Here is a 20,317-nt window from a genome sequence, read left to right as displayed (position 1 = left end):
ACGTCAAAATTGCCATTTCTGAATTTTTTAAACCACTCAAAGCACTGTGATTTACCAAGAGCATGCTCACCGTAAGCTTCGACAAGCATTCGATGCGATTCTGCAGCAGTTCTTCAAATGGTAACAGAAAATCAATGCTGTCCGCAAATCGTAGTTTCCAGGCACAAAATTCGACATGTTCAACGCTATTACAAAACTATGCTGTTGTATAAAAGTTGTATTGTTCTGAGTCGAAAATGTTTGTGAGATGTCAACAAAAACTTTTGGCATCAATGACGCAGTTTAGTGATAACTACATTATCAGCTAGGGCCATCTATAGGCAAATTCCGGTTTCATACTTACAGACCTGATAGGATCCCTAAATGAGCGTTGACACATTTATAAAATTGTAACGCCACTCATTTTTACTGGTGTGGTATTTCCAGCGTTAGCATGTAGCGATCTAGTGATCGATCCGGAATTTTCCTGATGACTGATATCATCATATTGAATGATAAGCAATAAAAGTTTTAAAAACGTGTGGGAAAATGTACAAAACGAGGAAACTGGTTAATTGGAGTTCGATAAACGTGTAGCGGCACATGAATCAGAGGACAATTCAAATCATGTTGTTGTTTTCCCTCGGAGTATCAAGATCGTTAGGTTACAAGTAATGTAAGAACAAATAGACTCCGGGCAAAACAATGTCGCCGCTACATGCAACCGTCCAATGAAGACGAATTCAAATTTTCCGGCCTCCCCCCGACCAGTATAAATAAACGGACGTGATCGCGAGTAAGAAAGTACGTACCGAGTATCTAACAGTATCTACAGTATCTCCGAGTATCACGAGAATATACCGAGTGACAATTATTAGCGAACAATATCTTCGAGTCGAGTTTTCCGCGAGCGAACATATTCTATCGGTGCGAATACAGTTGACGATCGTCTTACGACTGTTTGTACTTTATCTATTTATTTATTTATTTATTTATTTAATTTATTCGGAATATATTTGATGGGTTGCGACAGCAATCTCTCGCTCTCGTTATTTCACATTATCTATCCTCGACCAATCCTCTACAAATGGATTGCAGAATCCTTTTACATTTTGACAAGTACCGGTCATTTTGACTGGTATTGGTATAAGTAGCCTTGATACAAAATTATTGTGAATTTGAATACATAAAAAACAAAATAAAATTCATTATATTATTTTTTTAGTTATTGTTGCGAAAGTCATTACATCATTCCGGAAAAAATATAACATGAATTAGGAATTTTAAAATAAAATTGTAAAACCAGTCAATTTGACTGGTGTTGTAGTTCTAGTGTTAATATTATTAGATATATCAGAAAGAAAGAAACTACTTTTATATACAGTGAATCACAAAAATATTTTACCGATTGCCACAGAAAATTTGTGTGGAAATATTATGTATGCTACATAAAATTTTTTGAAATTTATAATAAGCCTTTTCTGAATATATTATGTATGTTACATAAAACATTTAGCATATATGAATTTTAATGCATCTTGTCAAAAATAACGAAGTATCCGTAAGTAATTCTTTAAAGATACTGTAAATTGTGATATCATTGCTTCCGTGAATTTACCCCAAAAGTCCACAAGGAGAAGGCAAATTCCGCTCCGTAGACTGCATAAGTAAACCTTTATAGCACCAATGTAAAGGTATTCTAGCTATGTTCATGGAATTATTTTATTAATCATCGAGATTCTGGCAAACCTCAAGTCGAGAATCTGAATTCGTGAGATCTTCTCTCCCTGCGGAATACTGTATCGTACGATTTCCTAGCGCGTTCCATCAGTTCATGTAACATGAAACTTCCATAAAAATTTCATATCCACAGCGTAATTAAAGTGATGGGCTTAATAACACAATTCGTAAATTTTTCGAAGCAACGGTCAATCATATCATAAATCAACGCTATAAAATTTCGACGATTATCCTTACAATAAATGTTATCGAACAGCTTTACGATTATACATCAATTTATTCATTTCTTTCTTTCTATTAGATTAAAAATTATGTAATTTGCAAATGTTTTAATGTGGACACTGTTTTTTAATCCTGTCACTGCACGTACAAAATGAAACCTATACCCTACTCTAGGGAGAACAACCCAATCAACAAAATTTAATAATTAAACAACCAATGTCACGATATCGTTTCGTAATACTAGATTGCTAAATAAAATGACAGCTTTTTAATCATCTCGTTAGCTCATACGTAATTAAATAGATTAATTCTTTTCAGAGATAGAGGTAGGATTTGATTGGGTTATTTCGACAGACATAATTTAAACACGCACGCGATATCACTTCAACGGATTTTTTAATTATTGAACAAGCGGTTTCTTGCAAAGATACAAATAGTATTTGAATTTGTGTAAAATTAAAAATAGATTTATAAAATAAGAGATACAATATTAACGTATATATATGAGAAATGGTAAAAGCAACATATCGTTTCGTAATATTCCAGATACATTTTACTGTTTCTTACGCCAAAATCTAATGACAATAGTACGTTGATGTTAAAACTGTTCCATACTCTCTGCCTTTTTGGTCTCTCAGCGATAGAATGATAAAAAATTCCTACAGAAGTTATAAACTTATAATCTCGGTACAGACCAGTGAATTTTTTTGATCGGATTTCTCGCGTGTTTCAGTAGTTCATTGAATTATACGTCGAAATGCAATTTATGCGCTGCTGCCTTCGAGGTTTATGACGAGCGAAAATTGATTCTTGATGGAGCAGAGCTACGCTTCTGTAATGACTTTTGCATGTCACAAGAATATTTATAATTTCCAATTTAAGTCCAATATCCCCCACTTTTCAATGATGTTTCCACACAGATGAGAATCAAATTTTACAGATTTAGATGTGTATACAATAGTTGTTAAAAAATACTATAAGAAGTCTAGAGATTGAAGTATTTTTTGAAAAAATAAAAAAGAAATACTTAAAAATGTGGAATGTATATTGAACAGTCGTAAAAAAGAAAATTAAGTAATAGTGACAATTAAAAATATTAATTTAGATTATCTGCAAGCCTTAAATATAAGAACATGTCAAAGATAATTTTGTAGGTCCCAAAAATTGGTAATTTAATTATGAAAAGAAGGAACAGGCTAAGTCTGTTCATAATTAATTGTCGCAGTTATCTTTTGTTGAAAATAAATAAATTGATTTTCTTGCTAGAATTCAAACAAAACCTTTAAAAACTAAAACATATATAGTTTTAATCTTAAAAATCGGAAAGCTTGGATTTCATACGATATTGGTCTTAAAAATTCCGTTTTTAAGGTCGACCTCTATATCATCATCCAGCCCAAGTGTTCGACGATGGGAAGGAAAGGCCTTCTGCCGCTGTCTCATTTGTCAACCCCTGCCATAATAGTATTAAATTCATACTGGCCATATTTGTCGTAACATTTTTCCGCTGGTCTTAGATGGGTTCTCGTATATCCTAATATAACACTGGCGAATACATACGTAACTAGGGACATTTTGTTTTCATTAAGCACGTAAAATATGTACCATTTATTTGTAATGTAAATTAATATTATTATACTGTAGAACGAAACATTAGTAAAAATGTAATGATTATGAGAAATATATGTGAAATGATATAAATAAAATTTAATCAAACTGTATGAAATAATTTTCATTAAATTTGAAATCAGAAAAAGAAATAATTCAACGTGATGTAAGAATCAATGTACGAATTGTAAGCAAAATGGAAATTTGTTCTTTTCACCGTAATCATTCTGAATATAAAAAATAACATAATACAAAAAACACAATAAAAAGATAGTATAGTACAAACGTAGTACTCCAACGTAGTATAAACATCTGCCTATATCATCCTCCACATTCAAACCGAGCATACTTAAATCTCTTACTCCGTCGTACAACTAGCATTCAATCAACACGCGCATCCAATCCTCCTATTCAATTCTATACGCAGACTTCGCATTGTTTGCCAAACTACCCCTGTGCGCAGCTACCATGAGAAAGCTGTGAGAATATTTCGCACCTGAAATTCTGAAGATTGTTTAATCAAACTACGGCACAATCTATTTCTCAAGCCCATCGCGCTGAGAGTTTGCAAATTCTCGTTTGAGTTACCGATATGCTCTTTGTATATCCAGTCGTAACGTATGAGATGTTCGCTTTCTTCGGATATTTCAGATTGAGTATGCTTCTGCACTTTATCAACGTCAGTTTGTTAATCAACGTTGTATTACCAACAGATGTTACTTTATGGTAAGCTGTTGGTATTACAAGAGGTACACCAAGCGTAGCACATAGTGCACGATATCCATTAACTTAATGATTGGTCGCAATGCACTTACACGGGGCTAAAACCTTTAACATCAAAGATTGTAAATTATAGGTGTATTCCGCGGGAATTTGAACCGAAGATACTCATTGGCACATGCTAATTATTTATACATCTGAAATTTTTATGTGAATATACGTATTATAATATAATCATTAAATACGTAATTATATATAACGTAATCATCAAGCAACATACATATGTATGTTAGCTTCGTAAAGTTAATAGAAATTACAGCCATTTTGTAAACGATTGCTATTAATAAATCTGTTTCCTGCCATTCTAATTATGCTACCTGCTGGCGTTTCATTACGTAATCGACATGTCATATACGTAGTATTTTTTTTTAAATAAATAGCAGAAATGAAATAACTATTCTATTTATATTTAAAAATCGCCCCATATCATTACAATAAGCGTAAAGAGATTAATAATAATAAGTGTACAATTTCATTACATCATATACGATATTGCCTTAAATATCATAAGTACTATACTTAGGATATTCTATATATCTTTAAATATTACGTGCATTCTATGTGTCTTTGTATTTTCAAATATCCCATAATGGTGTAAAAACTATAGTCTAATAATTAGATTCGCGTGTACATATAATTTAAAGCAGGATAATTCAAGGAATAAAATAAATAAATAGCTATTAATATAATAAAATTAAATTAATAAATCACTGAGAAAAATATATCAATTGTTACTAGCGTAAAATAGACTTAAGACTTCAACCGTTAACTTTGCTCCCTTTATCTCGCTCTTTAGACACAAGAGATGGTACACGTGAATGCTCGTTTTTCTTGGACTCAAAGCTTGAACAATACTGATGCAAAGGCTTAACGTTGCCGTTTACGCCAGAGATCATAACGCACGCCTAGGAAAACTGACCGTGTCGTTTCAACCCTTATGTCAACGTTGTTCAAGCGAGAACTTGTCAGTCCTCTGCTCTCTTCCTATTCCTGTCCATAGCTACACTGCAGATGTTTGTTCAAATTCATATTTTTATGAAAACAATTTGAAAAATGGCTCTTAAACCCACTACAATGCTTCGATTTTTTACTTCAATTTTGCTCCTATTGTAATACATAGAAAAATATTTCAGTTTCAGATGAACTTGTCGAATAGAGATAGCTATACAGGGGACTTCGAAATCATTGAGAAGGTAGCTGTTCGACAGGTTGACCGATTTTTAACGTTTTAAAAAATCTGTAACCTGAAATTGAATCAAATAAAGAATTTACTAATGTAAAATAAGATTTAAGTATCATTTTTTTCATTTAAAAAGACCGGAATTATTTTGTATTTTTCAAATAGCAATATATATATTTCCACATTCTTCAAACAAAAGTTCGTTATAAAGAAGAACGTAAAAATGTTCTTATTTTTAAACGTTTTTAGTTGATAGTGTACGTAAACGTACGCTACGAACAATGGCGTTAAACTTGCGAAAAGATGCACAATAAGTAAAGGTAGAGGAGAATGAAACAAAACGGGATCAAATTCTTCGGGCATGCAGTGCACAAAAAGATATGAACAAGAGAGCTGTAATGAAACTTTTTTAAAAACTATTCATAAAAGTTGTATGCTAGTTGTATACAATTCGTATACAAGTTCAGTATTTTCTTCCGCTTTGCTAACATATTAAACTTGAAAACTTTACGCCTTATACCATGTTCATCGTACATAATTTTAAGAACAAGGCTAATTTAATAATTTCTATACAAATCATATTGCTTTACTTATGTTAAATCTGAGACTATAGATTTTGTTATACACACATAAATAAATAATACACACATGTCATATATAGATACATCACAAGTTTAAGGAAAACATATTTTCTATTACTTCTTTAATTTAAAAAATATCATTATTACTGTTTCTATAATTCTAAAATATTTTCTTATTTTAGAAATATATCCAAAGGTATGATAAACATTGTTAACAATCCATAGATATTCTGCGCTGGGATATGAAAGTACAATATTACTCCATCTATATGTTAATATATAACATTTAACAAAGAAATTGATTTAAGTATATTGTACACGCAACACACGTCAAGCGTAATGAGTTCATTTAGAATAATTTCCTTCACTCGAGTCGGAATTGTGAACTAAAATGTTTCAGATAGCTTCTGTATAATTAAAACACTACGACATAATTGTTAACATAGAAGGAAATCGACATTAACAGGAAATTCGATCTTTTCATTCTTTCTTCTAATAATGAAAATAAACCTGTGATTTTCGTTCGCAGGTTACGCGAGATTTCAGCGTCTTACAAAAGCTTTCCGCTATAAGGAGGTAAATAAAGTTTACCTATGCCATTAACGGCGTCTTCAGAGTCATTATGGCTACAAGGCTGCGACGACTATCTCCACCACTTCCGTTGCAAAGAGTTCTTTAGGTGAAAGATTCATTTTTATCATGTATCTAAGAATTATTTCTTTATACTTAAGGTCACATAGTTTTATTAAAATTCTATTGCGTGAAAGTTATTGTGTTTATAAATTTTTATGCTGGAATAATACTTTATACGAATTTAGCTAAATACTTATAACTTTATACCGATATCTTTATAGTGGAATAAACTTTGAAAGTTCGAAACAATCTCTTTTGCAAGTATTCCTCTCTAAAGTGTAACTGGACACTTCTTAGGTGGCATAATAGCATAAAATGTCTTTATTAAAAGATAATAAAGAGCGCAAAGGATTAATCCCATAGGAAACCAAGAACTTTGATTTACGAAAGGATGTAATACTTTTATATAGGAAAAAGTCAGGATGAAAACGAGTATGAAAAGGCTGGTGCGTTAAAGGGCTTAAAGAGAATATTGAACAGAGCAGTCTGACAGAGATGAAGGATTTCAACGAAAACACAGCAGTTAGCTTTGAAAACGTCATCGAAGTTTTACGACTGTAAACACTGCGCCGCATCAATTTAAAAATGCTGTAGACACGAAGAAATGAATACCGCAAACATTTAATGAGCCCAGGATTAACCGTTGCATAACGAATAACTGGGTCGTTTGAAACTGAAGTGGCAACGCAAAGTTCGATGCTTTCAGAGAAAAGGATACATCCAGCGAACGATAAACATATTTTTGTAAGAATACAAATTTCTTATTATTCTCCTCACGTTTCTGATTCATACAAAATTGGATATTGCGAACCTCGTTTCGTTACTTCACCTATTGAATATCATAACGAGAACTCTACTTTGAATATTTAAGGATCTGCGAATTTTGTACCGTTAAATTTTCCACGCATGCATAAAAATCTGATTATGTACGATAAAATTCAAATTAACAGATACAAATACATTTCGCTGATTAAGTGAAATTATTTTTTGTTTATTCATATTTATATACATATTACCAAAAACGTTACGTAATCATTGAATGTCTGTTAGAACTTCGTGAATGTTTCATTACACGCATAATGACGTTCATTTAGAAATAAACAGTAAATATTTCATACGTGTTACGAAACCAAAATGTTCCTATCCAAATGATATAAAAATGTTATAAAAGTTTAAATAAGGTAAAATATACAAATGTCCGTGAGAAGAAAAGATTGTAGAGGTATTTGAAAATTTCAAGCACACTTTTCTACACGTTCCTATGAGAAACACTTTTAAAAGAAATGCTCAATCTGCAAAGTGAAAGTGACAAATTGCGATATACTTCAGAAAATACGCACACTATTTCGCGTGTACAACTTCGCGGGACTTGCTCGTAAATAAAAACGATTTTCCGTTTCTTCGCTTTCGTCTCCGAGGGAATCAAACTACGATTCAAACATTTAACATGGATCGTTTTACAACTTCCACACGTTTGAACTTAAAATCTCGAAATATAATTAGTCATACTTTTTAAATTGAACGAATTAATAATGTGAAAAATCCGTAGTTTGTATTGCGCATCGTCTCGTTGTTTGTCCTCGATACCTCGCCTCTCCCCGCCGATGATAATCCATAAGAACGGAGAGTTAAAGCCGCTATATCGAAAACCATTTCTAAAGTGATGCGTTTCTTAAATTTCTATCATCTTGAGATAGCGGTAGATGAAAACCGAAGAATGGGAGCCCTACGCTAATGAGCAGAAACGATGCGGTGGGTTACAAAAGGAAGAAAAAATCGAGAAGAAGACGATCTATCCTGCAGAACGCCCACGAATTGAATGTACGGACTCGATTCCATTTGATTCCTCATCGGGCTCGTTCCAGCTCGTTATCTCACAATAAGCGGGAGAAAGATGAGGTGAAAAGCGGAAATAATAAGAGGAAGAAATTGAACGGAACGTTCCGTGTTCTTCGCTTGTTCTGTAACCGTAGAATATCTGAATGAATTTTGAACTACAAAGTAAAGTATTTCATTTATAGGTTTCATATTTAACATTTGTCGTACGGTTCGTTTCGTTATTAATGGCTACATTATTATCTACTTATAGTTCATTATTTATATTCATTGCGTAATTCAAGTATCGAACAATCGTTATTAGAATATTTGTAGTGGCAATAATTTGATAAATATATAGTTTTCTTGTTATATTAATCGTTATTAATGGTTCGATAAATATTATAAATGAATTTATAGATCAGATTTCGCTCGGTCACCTCACATTCAGATTTCAATTGAAATTATCCATCTGATAATTCTTTACGTTTCTAATTTTCTACGTTATTGTTTGACTAACCATAGACAGTATCGAGATTAGAGAAAAGGATATGATAGAATTGATAAGAATATGGTAAGTAAAAGATAGTCACTGATTAACCAGTCGCTTTGCATAAATAAAAAAGCGTGGCAATTTACAAAACATATACAATAACACTAGACAACAACGACTATGTGGGGATTTTTCTAATGCTTGCTACGACGGTTTTTGAAAAGATGGAACAATTCTCATTGCAAGTTTTACTGTATCCTCCACATTTCTACGATATTGCTTTTTCCGATTACAGGAGCTCTCGGATAAGGCCATGAACACGCAGAAGCAGTTTTTACCTTTATCTCGCTGCATTATCTGGCAATTGTCCGCACGAAAAGGTAAGTGACTTTCACGCTGAGCCTACAGTCGTTTGATGCGCCGAAAAAAAGTTTTTATTACTTCAAGTGTCTCTTTGTCCCATTGTTCCTCATGGAAACGTGCACCTGACAGACTATTATTAGACGCGTCATTAACCTAAGCTAACCTAATTCTAGACTTGAACCCAAATCCAAATTCAAAGCGGAATCAATGACACGCGAAAATCTTCGTTTCTGCAAACAAAACAGCTCTAGAATCGGTTCTAGTATCGATTTTACGATAATTGAAATCGCATATTTCCATGAAAGCAACGCGTTATGTATTTTCTATTATCTAACTTCGTTGTGCAATTATTTCGCGATAACGAATCGCATACGACATATTTAAGCTTGAAACCCGAAAATCATATTTTGCAAAGAATTAAATTGAAAAAATGTATCTCCTCGGAATTTGACGAGAAAGTGTGGTCAGCGCCAGTATTTCTCGGATTTAGGCTCTAACTATAATACCTAACTTATCTCAGCGATTGTAATAAAGCATTTCTAACTGTTGTTTTATAACGCCGTGAAAATTTGCACGTCTTAAAACTTCTGGAAACTACCCAGATCGCCAGTGGCAATTCATCGAGAGCAAAAAAAGGGCGAAACTCAAGAACGAAAAGAGAACTCAGATTGTGTAGGTGATAAGAAAGAAGTTGCAACTGATCGTGAGAGATAGTAGTCGTTAACTGACCGCGACGAATATCTCAATCTCTCGGTTCTTAAAGATCGAAAGATTAAATCGGGTGACGGATTAGATCTCGTTTCAAACAGGCATCCAGGCATAAGATAAAAGTAAAAAGTTGAGTGCTAGATTGATTCTACGGTAGAAACGAAGTAAAAAAAAATATACAAAATCTATTTTTTGAACAATTATGACTGATTTAGATATACATATATACGTTACGATTTAAATATATATAATGATTAAAACTATGAAAAATAGTTTCATACGCAAATTATTTTATTTGATGAAGTGTATGATTTTTTCTAAATAGCTGCTTGCAGAGATTTCAACGCTCAAGTATTTTTTACAGATGGACGTACACATATATTTTCATCGTGGATTTCGATTCGTTCGATGATATGTATGAACTGTATATCTGAGCAGATAATAATGAAAATGTATACAACGTTTTTATAAATATTGGTTATTTCATTTAATGGAAAACTTAATAGAGTGTATGACTTTCTTTTATATGTTGCGCGCAGTGATTTGAATATCAATGTATTTTTTACAGATGCAACAATAATGCAAACGTACAAATATTTTCATTATATATCCCAATTTGTTCAACAAGGTATATGAAATAATAATACGTTTGAATAATAATTTATCCGGTGTTTTTATAAGCGTTAGCGATAAATGAAAATATCCAATTCTGTAACATTAAAAGTATTGAAAATTCACATTCAACAATTTATTAAAAGTGCAAATACGAAGTGTGATATATGCTTTTACGTTTTAAAATAGAGTGAATCTGTACTCCACTGGTTTATATATTATAAGAAATTGCATTTAACTCATAAGTATATTCTTTTTAAATACTCTTTTATGGAAACTGGTGACCAATTTACTTAGACACATTTCGTTCTGTAGTTCTAAGATAAATGCTGTGTTGTTTTTCACAGTCTTCTTATTGAAGAGGAAAAGTAAGTCGCGAATCCTCTAAAAAGAATGTTGCTATTCTTTAAGCCAATAGCCCAGCTATTTGCTATCACTAAATTCTATCGTATATCTTCTAAAAATCCTAGCCTGCAGCGTTAGGTGTCTACAAAATTTCAATTCAGTAACCATTCTTGGGCATGCAGATTGCGCATTCTCGCAGGCATTCTCGGCCACACACGACATAAGCTTCTGCTACGTATAAATTCTAGGAAATATCGTCGGGTTAAGTGCCTTCGATGACCCTCGAAAGTACGTTGTCGCTAAGGTATACACGTTATTTTAATCCTCTGTCACTTGAACAATTCCTTAGAATTCATTAAAACAGTTAAAGAATATAGCGATAAAACGATAAATATAAATTATCACAAACAACGTAAAACATAAAAACTGATTTGTCGAATCTTGTCGAGTCAGTTCGAAGTTATTCAGAGGACACAAATAGAAAAGCAGAGACAAGCGATGGTGTGGCAAACATTTTTCAAAACTTATGATCTTAAATAATTTCGTGTTTGAGAATCGGACATATAATTTATATAATGAAACTGAGAAACCGCTAAGAAGTGGAATTTGATCGGTTTAGCTTCTCAGAAGCTCGTATAATGTACCAAAAGATTGTAATATATTAATCGTCGATTATCTACAGTCTACTGCGTTAATGACGTGCAAGATTGAATAATTACTTACAGATAAAGAATGATAAAGAGTTCGAATGTGTATATATGTAAAACTGACGAATTATACGATAATCGACAGTATATGCATGTCACGGCTTAATAGTTTCTATTGAAACGACAACGAACGTTCTCTTTTATCCCTCTTAGGTAACCACGCGCACAGCAAGCTTGCTCCCTTTTCCATGCAGAATCTTACACATCGGCACGACCGTGGTCTCGAGAACGCCTTTAGAAGACATTCCCGCATCCATTGACCTACATTGAAGCTATGGGCCATAAAAGGGAGGAAGACAGAACGATGGAAGAAGAGTACGAGGTAGACTTTCTTATAAATAAGCTGTTCGGAACGTATTCCATTAACCAACCGTACGGGTAATCGTTGAAGTTTCCTTTGAAAAAAAAAATTTTAACGAAAGTTCGTGTAAAGCTATACGGTTTCTTCTATTTGAAGAATATGCACAATTTTAATGCACCGGCTGCTACACGTTGGTCATCGGTGATGTACACTTTAATGAAATTTTTTGGAACGATTAAAGCAAGATAAATTTCATATCTTTTAAAAACTGTTCAACAACACGGCTACGATACTTTGCAAAAATTACATAATTAAATAAAAATTTATGACGTAGTATATTACACTCTATTGCGATTCTGCGAGTAAAATATATAAAATTAGAGCGAGTGTCAACGTTTAATAAAAATTTTGTTTGTGGGACTAGTCAATGAAAAATTATCATGTTGAAGCGTGATTCACACTGGACGAATTATTCACTTTAATGTAACTCACTCGAAAGAGTTTATGCCTTTGGAATGCACTTTTTAGTGAAGCATGAAACAATCCGATCATTATCCCTTAATTAAAGTCGAAATTTGTTATATTTCCACTGTATTTGTATAACCACGTACATTTCAAATAACCTAAGCTAAAAATTATCTTGGCTGGACAACGATCGAAAAAATATTCATTTACAAGCTCGTGTCGCTGTCAATGAAATATCGAAGGCAGATATGACACGATATCAATCAATCAATATCCTTGACAAACAAAGGTGGAAGCTCAGACATTCCGATTATCAGTCGTCAAAAACATTCTAACGTTCAAATGAAAATTGAAGAGCTTCGTAGGAACAGAGGCAGTCAAAAACAAAATGACGATTGAAAGAAATTGCTTCGAAAGTTTTAGTCTTAATTTTGTTAATATCAACTACGTTTGAACTGATAATTATAATAGTTGTTAAAAAGCTCTTCTTCTTTTTGTATTTATAAAATAAAGAAAATAAATATATTCATAAAATAACTCAACTATGTGACTAGAAAATTGAAAATGTATAGACTTACTTTTAGCGTCTTTAACGCTCAAACGATACATTATTCAAAGACACACTTCTCAACTAACACATTTATACATTTTAACATTAATGTACGCATCGAACCACTTATTAAAGACAAGGTGTTTGTTTTATTTAACCAAGTCCGAGATATTCATTAGTAGTTCTAAAATACAATATAACGTAGCTGAATAAATCTTTTCCAGTATTAATTACGAATTCTGGTCGTCACCAAAGAATTAACGTAGACAAACAAAACAGAATCCTCCAGAACGGAATATCAACGGTTGAGAAGCAGTGAGTGTATATAATCAGCCACAGAAGTCTTCGTACATTCTATAACAAGGGTATTTTTACTAAAATGAAATTCCGTCAAGTTTCATGGCAAAGTTAGTGTATTCTACGCTTAGAGACCAATTAAGAACTACTTTGAAAGTAAAACAAGCTTTCTATGATTAAAATATTAACATAATTCAGAGTTTGAAAGAGAAACTCTGTTTTCTTACATGTTTGAGTATACTTCTAAAATAATACGCTTAACTATAAAACAGCATAAATCAAAGTATTAAAATAGTTAAACGTACAATAAGTGATTTCGATTAAATTAATCAAAAAGCTACAGAAGGAATTACGATGAGCTGCGATAATTGTTTGAAAAAAGGAGGCAACAGTTGATGATTGATCGATTTAGTTTTAAACTAATAACTTAAGAGATTAACACGCAATCGATTATTGTCAATATTTGTTGTTATCGGATTGGATGCTGTCATTATCTGCTTCCTGATCGATATTTCAAACAATTGTTACATAAAGTTAGTTTTACAAAGTAATAATGCAGATGGACAGCAAACAGAAACAACAGCAAGCGGATAACACAATTAATAGAGAAATTATTCGCTTCGTTTAACTCTATAATATTTGAATGATACCCAAATAATGACATTCTTGAACATAACCATTTAACATAACTTTAATTATGTATGTAATAATTAAGTAAATGAGAGCAATTAGAATACAGATCTAGAATCTATCATACAGATTAAATTATAAAATTTTAAATTATGAAATGATATATTATTATATAGATAAGGATAATGTTTGAAATTACGAACAAATTCTGACTCATTGAACTGAATTCGTTTTAGTTTTCCAATAATTCCGAGCTCTAGCGGTGTCGCGCACTTAGCCTAGTTTACTTCGATGTCTCGGGGCCTTGGTGAATACGTTTCTGAAAGTGTATGCAGGAAAGCAGCTAATGACCCGTGGATTTTCGGTCGATTACGAACTCTCATCTACCGATGCTAATTATTTTTCACATTACTGGAAGAACAATATCGCATGTTCTCACTGTTACCCTTGATGACCATTTATAATATTCGCTATGTAGTTACAGAAATTTGACACATACGTATAATTGCCTACATCCGACCATTTATCATTCTTCTCATTACATCTGCATAATAAATTTCTACGAAAATTTCCAGAACGTGAAATTTATAAAGCAACTACAAAATTCTGACTAAAAGTATAATATATTACATTAGAATCTGGAAATATGAGGAATTTGATACGAATATCTTAATACCCCTAATTCATCTCGAAGTTTTCATATTTTTCATTATAATATCACCAGCAAATTACAGTAAAAAATTTCCCTTTGCGCACGCAGGAACCTTTCAATAATGTTTCAGGGTGTTTCATTTTCATCCCGCCAAACGGTGTCAGCATATTTCACGTTTAAATTTTCAAACTTCATTTTCTCGTAAACCAAGTCTAAACTGAAACAATTTTATTCCATATTTTGTTCTTATCTTTTCATAAGGAATCGTCTCATACGTTACTTTACACATGTTATTCGACCGCACCCTGTACATATTTTATGTACATTTTTTATTATATTTAATATCGTAATGCATATAATTGACATTATACGTATTGGATAAAACGTGAATAAAACACACAAATCGTGAATAAAACACTTAGGCCAATCAGCCTCGTGAAAACCGACAATCCACGCGTTAATTATTAACAGACTGTTCTAACAGGGGAAAGATTCAATTGAGAGCAATCGAATAGTCGGGATTGCTCACGACTTGAGAAAACTCGATATTTATACAATAGGACTGCTGTTTACCGTACAGTAGCCTTCACGGCGTAGCGAGGCTTTAAGGTTTAAAGCACGAAGTAACGGAAGTGATTGATTCACTGACATCTAGAATCGCTAGCAGCGATCTCTACCTTGTGATAGGAATTGAACAGAAACTAAAGGTATAGATCATGTAGCCCTGACCGAAGTTCCCAACACTTATCTTCTCAAGTTTCTGTCAACTCGTTCATCCAGACGCTGGAACACGTAACTTCGACACCCAACGGATTTTACGATCTCACTATATCAGCATCAATGTTTGACTGCTATGGTTGTAATTGTAATGCCGTATAAAACATACACGAAACGTGTAAAAGTACAAATGAAAGTAAAACATAAGTTTTTATGCATATATTTTATAAAAAGACATTCGAATTCCTAAAAACGCATCATTGTAAGTTTTCAAAATTTCTATGAAAAATTACGAACTTGTTATGTTGATCATTTTGACAGTTCAGAATATGTAGAGAATAGAATAAATTATGTAAAACATAGAAAATGTTAACAGCCAAAATTAAGCTACGTCTTCTATGCATAGATGTGTGAATCGCTCACGTAACAATAATAATATGTAATAGTATGCGCTTAAGTATGCCATAACGATTATACACGTGCTTGTGGAAATACTGGTGCACGTTCCGGTTTACTGGAATTTCTTCTGTATACACATAGTTAAACTAAATCCCTTGTACTAATTATCCTAGTAGTTCTAGTCAAACATAAATAAATGCTAGATATTTATATGCACACAAATAAAAATGTAACATTATTGTATAAAACAATATTATGAAACTGATATTTATATACTTGTACGTTAATGTAATTATATATATTACAGAATAACATTTTATAATATATTAAAAAATTTACTACGAGTATATTGTACTTTTAGAATTTGAAATATTCTTAATGAGATCTTTACATGTTGTTGCAAAACGGTCATCAAAGAATTATTGATTTTACTGAATTTTAAAATTGTTTGCCTATGATTTATCGTACTTTCTTGTAGTTTCCATTTATCAATGAAATTAGTAAATATTGCAACATACAAAAAGGATATTACATCACAGACCTACGTATACATTATACAGTAAGAATGGTCAAATAACTGTCTATTTCGATCAGCAATCGTTTGGGACAAGCGTTATTTACCGAGAAACTAGTTTTATTTTCTCTCACTCGTAAGTATTATTGAGATTAGGTTGTGCTGTAAAGCCATTTCATTAAGTATTATGTCTGATTGAGCATCAAGCAATTTGATGAATCGTTAAGCGAGCTATCGCGGTTTTGTTGTCAGCCGAGCTCTTTTTAAATTGAGCCTATTGATTGGAGGTTCGAGTAGTACCAAACTTGACTTACCCTCTCCATATGGCCTCCACTAACGACCTCCGGCGTGTTAACGCAAACCACCCTTTTCAGGCGCAGTTTGTTAACGTGGAAGGCTGAACCGTAGCAGTACATCAGCACCATCGTTGTAGGGAAATAAAAACAACAGCACGCAAGAATCCTGAAAATAAGGAAGAACGCAATAAATTTTCGTTCCTTTATACGAAGCAATTTTTCAAAAATGAGAAAGGATAAATAGAGTAAGAGGGATAGGTATAAAGACACGAGTAAACATGGATAAGGCGAATAAATTGAAGCCAAAGGAGAGAAAAAACTATAATAGATAGATTAAACCTTACCTTAGCTTGTTTAATTTATGGTACAAGAACGATATTTACAATTTAGTACACAACATTGTACTTAGTAAACCAATTATCAAGTTAGCTAATATTTTTAATGATTATTATCATGAATTTAAAAAATACCGAAGGGAAGCCCTGGCGAAGAAAGGGTCGCAGGCAAGGAGACCAGAGCCGTTAAAGTAGTAACCACCTCTTGGTAGTACGAGAGCACCAAAAATTGCCACGCTTGCTATCCAAGTAGTTGACATCACTGCCACGCAACCCTGCCGCATGTAATACTGCGTCACATACACAAAAAATAATCATTCTTTTTTTTCTTTTTGAGCATATGTGATTATACATGCGATTATGTTTAACCTCTTAATCTACGATTTACTTTCGAGAATTTTGGGCCGAAAACGTAAACAAGCTTGCGCAACCTTCGAGCCATTCGCACGACTTGTGTAGCACGTACTACGGGCTATGTCCGTAATATTTACGTTTGGTCCGATCATCGTACTACGAGCTATGCCCGTAGTTGTAGGTTAAGGGGTTAATAGGTTGAACAATTATAAATTTATGCAGCGAAAAATCTGTTTCGCGCGTCTAGCTGAAATACGGAAAGAAAAGTTAGAGTAGTAGAAAATATATAATATGTGTAATTTACATTGGCTTTTATCTGTAAATATGAAGAAGAAAATATTACATTTTTCTGAATATAATAATACCGTGACTGAGTAGTAATAGTTATACACTTCATATTAACCACCCTGTATATAAATAATACAATATGTACAGAGAACTTGGAAATTCGTGAGATGCATGTGTATCAAAGTAATTCCTGATTAATGTTCAATTCTACTTTTTCGAAAACTAAATTACTTTCAAAAGACCTGTTCATAACGTGGATAAAGTTTCGTAATTATCTCGTGTTTGTGTTGACACATTTCCATTGAATTTCTTTATCCGCGAAAGGGTTAAAACTGAAACGAATCGGACGAGATATAATTTTAAATTAACGAGACAGTTGTTAAATTGACAGAGTTTTGACGAAAAAATTTTATTTTATATATATATTTATTTGTTTTTATACGTAGGATAGTGGTTTGCTGATTATTCCCGCCTATTCAGTTTGGAATTATTCCTAAAAAGTGTGCACTTGACAAGTTTCCAAACTCGATTTAACGACGATTGGAATAGAAAAATTTTATTGTATATTTTCAATTTATTTTTACAAACGCCCTACCCTACGTTTTTTCTTAAAAGAAATACGATGTAAGTTGTTATTTCGGATAGTGTTAAATAATTTTCATGTACACTTAAAAATATCTATGTATACTTAAAACAATGAAAAAGAGCAACTGCTTGTATTGTACTTCAAATTGTTACCGAGAAATTATTTTTAACCAACGCTATCCGTTACAGGAAGCAAGTAGTGATAATCAATATTTCGCCCACCATAAGCAATCTGAGTCTCTGACAAACTTTCAAATTTTATTTTCAACTTATTTAATAAAACTTCCAAACATTTGACGTAATGAATGATTTTATGACATAGTGGAAACATTCATAAGTATCCCACAATTTTTTTCAATTTTGATTTTCCAAGGTTTATGAAACCTGGAAGAGGAAAGAAATAAAAATTGAATATAACCAAATCAATTTGTTTAATGTGAAAAAGTATATTTAATTTTGTTAATTTTATTTACGCTGTTTTTATTTATTTTATTAATATAATGCATATATACACGACAAATTTTTCAATATGAATTTCCTTTTTTCTCTAAATTAAACTTTTTAGGAAAGAGGTGGTATTCCATGCACTTTCAGCTTATTTTTTTACCTCTCCTTTCTACACGCTATACGTATAAAATTTTCGACCGTAGCAACTCGTGTCTTTATTAGAATAGTCACAAACTGACCTCTAAAAGCAAGCCGATATTTTCAGCAAACGTGTAACAGTACCGATGGTCGGAAATTAGTAACTAACATAGAAAAGCACTCGAACCGACTGCTCGAGAAATTAACCACAGTACGTACCAATGCCCTATTAATATCCACTTCATTTAAGCTAATTTTCGAAAGTAATCCAAGCGATAGATCATCGTTCCCTGAGCTTACAATTCAGAGTCACAAAGTGAAATAATTAGGTATCATTCTGGTGACAAAAAATTTATTTCTTACGATAAATCTAATTGCAAATACATTGAATCTACGAAATAATAACCCATCTATTTTTTATGTAGTTATTTTACATTTACATCTGCTGTCAAAGAGTCGATAACCGAAAATAATTTTGAAAGAAATGTATTACTTTCAATGTATAGTTATTTATATATCATTTATTATAATATCGGTGAATTCAAACCAATTTGCACAAATTACAAAATATAGAGATCTTTTTGCACGTATCGGCTGTAAAAAGGGTTCGTATCGAGGAAATGTATTAAATTTGTAATAATAATAATGTACACGGTTCTGAAAGGAGGTGGAACACACATTTCATGGCATACCAAAATTCGTGTGATATGTACATATCATTAATCGAACAAATTCATTAATATGCTTACGGTCAATATTTGGTTCGATCGAAATCAGTTCTGTATGCGTATCATTTGTGAAAGTTTGTCGTTTCAAATTATTTAATGTTTCGTTGAAAGCTACACGTTAAACAATATGGAACTTTGAACAAATTCTTGTATAAGAAATACAAAGCAATTATAGAAACTCGTAGTTCGCTACAGATTTTCATCTTCCTTCGTTCGCAATGTTATTACTAACTTGATCTTGCAGTAAACTTACTTCTATGTATGTAGTTCTACGAATTAGCTATGATTGCAGATCCAAGAACTTTGCCAATAAATGTTAACACGTACTTCCAACTACGGCGAAACTATGAAACAGTTTCTATTAGTTAAAATTAACCGCCATCGAAATAAACTTCTATTCAAATTACCATTCAAATGAACTGTTTGTTTAATTTATCGCTGTAAAACGTTTTTAATCGCATATTTACTTAAGGAAGTCAGTTTTATCCAAAAATGACCCCTGATTTTTCTACTCTGTGATATTGTAACAACAAAGTTATGAAACAAAAAATAGAAATAAACTATTCATAATACTATAGACGAATTTACCGGTAAGCATTTATAATAATATTACAATTTTCTTTATTTGCTACATTAATTATAGTATAGTAGTTTAATTTAGTATATTTATTTAGTATATTAATTTTAAGGATTTGTAACATCATTTCAACTTACACGATACATAGGAAACTGAATTTTCAACTCAAACACGGAAAAATAATAGCAGAGATTCAAAATTGTCTTGCTTCAGTTAAAATTAAACTACGGCAAATTAAGCAATTATTATTATATCCTGCATGTATATTTCTTTTATTT

The 20,317-nt window shown here is 32.2% G+C and overlaps 1 protein-coding gene across 5 annotated transcripts in view; it reads right to left on the bottom strand.

Annotated features, from left to right (window-relative positions):
* Positions 1 to 20,317, bottom strand: part of LOC126919871 (trace amine-associated receptor 9) — a 117,908-nt gene that overhangs the window by 33,716 nt on the left and 63,875 nt on the right. For 4 of the 5 annotated variants that reach the window (XM_050729524.1, XM_050729525.1, XM_050729523.1 and 1 more), the window contains 2 exons: positions 17,058 to 17,212; positions 16,606 to 16,753 (listed from right to left, as the gene is read on the bottom strand). In XM_050729524.1, the coding sequence (XP_050585481.1) occupies positions 16,606 to 16,753; positions 17,058 to 17,212 (303 nt within the window). The remainder of the gene's footprint in view (positions 1 to 16,605; positions 16,754 to 17,057; positions 17,213 to 20,317) is intronic. The other variant, XM_050729526.1, reaches the window with a different exon arrangement.

The sequence above is a fragment of the Bombus affinis genome, chromosome 8, assembly GCF_024516045.1.
Source record: "Bombus affinis isolate iyBomAffi1 chromosome 8, iyBomAffi1.2, whole genome shotgun sequence".
Lineage (NCBI taxonomy): Eukaryota > Metazoa > Arthropoda > Insecta > Hymenoptera > Apidae > Bombus > Bombus affinis.
Note: the sequence above shows the minus strand (reverse complement) of the source record. Positions and strands in the feature narration are given on the sequence as shown.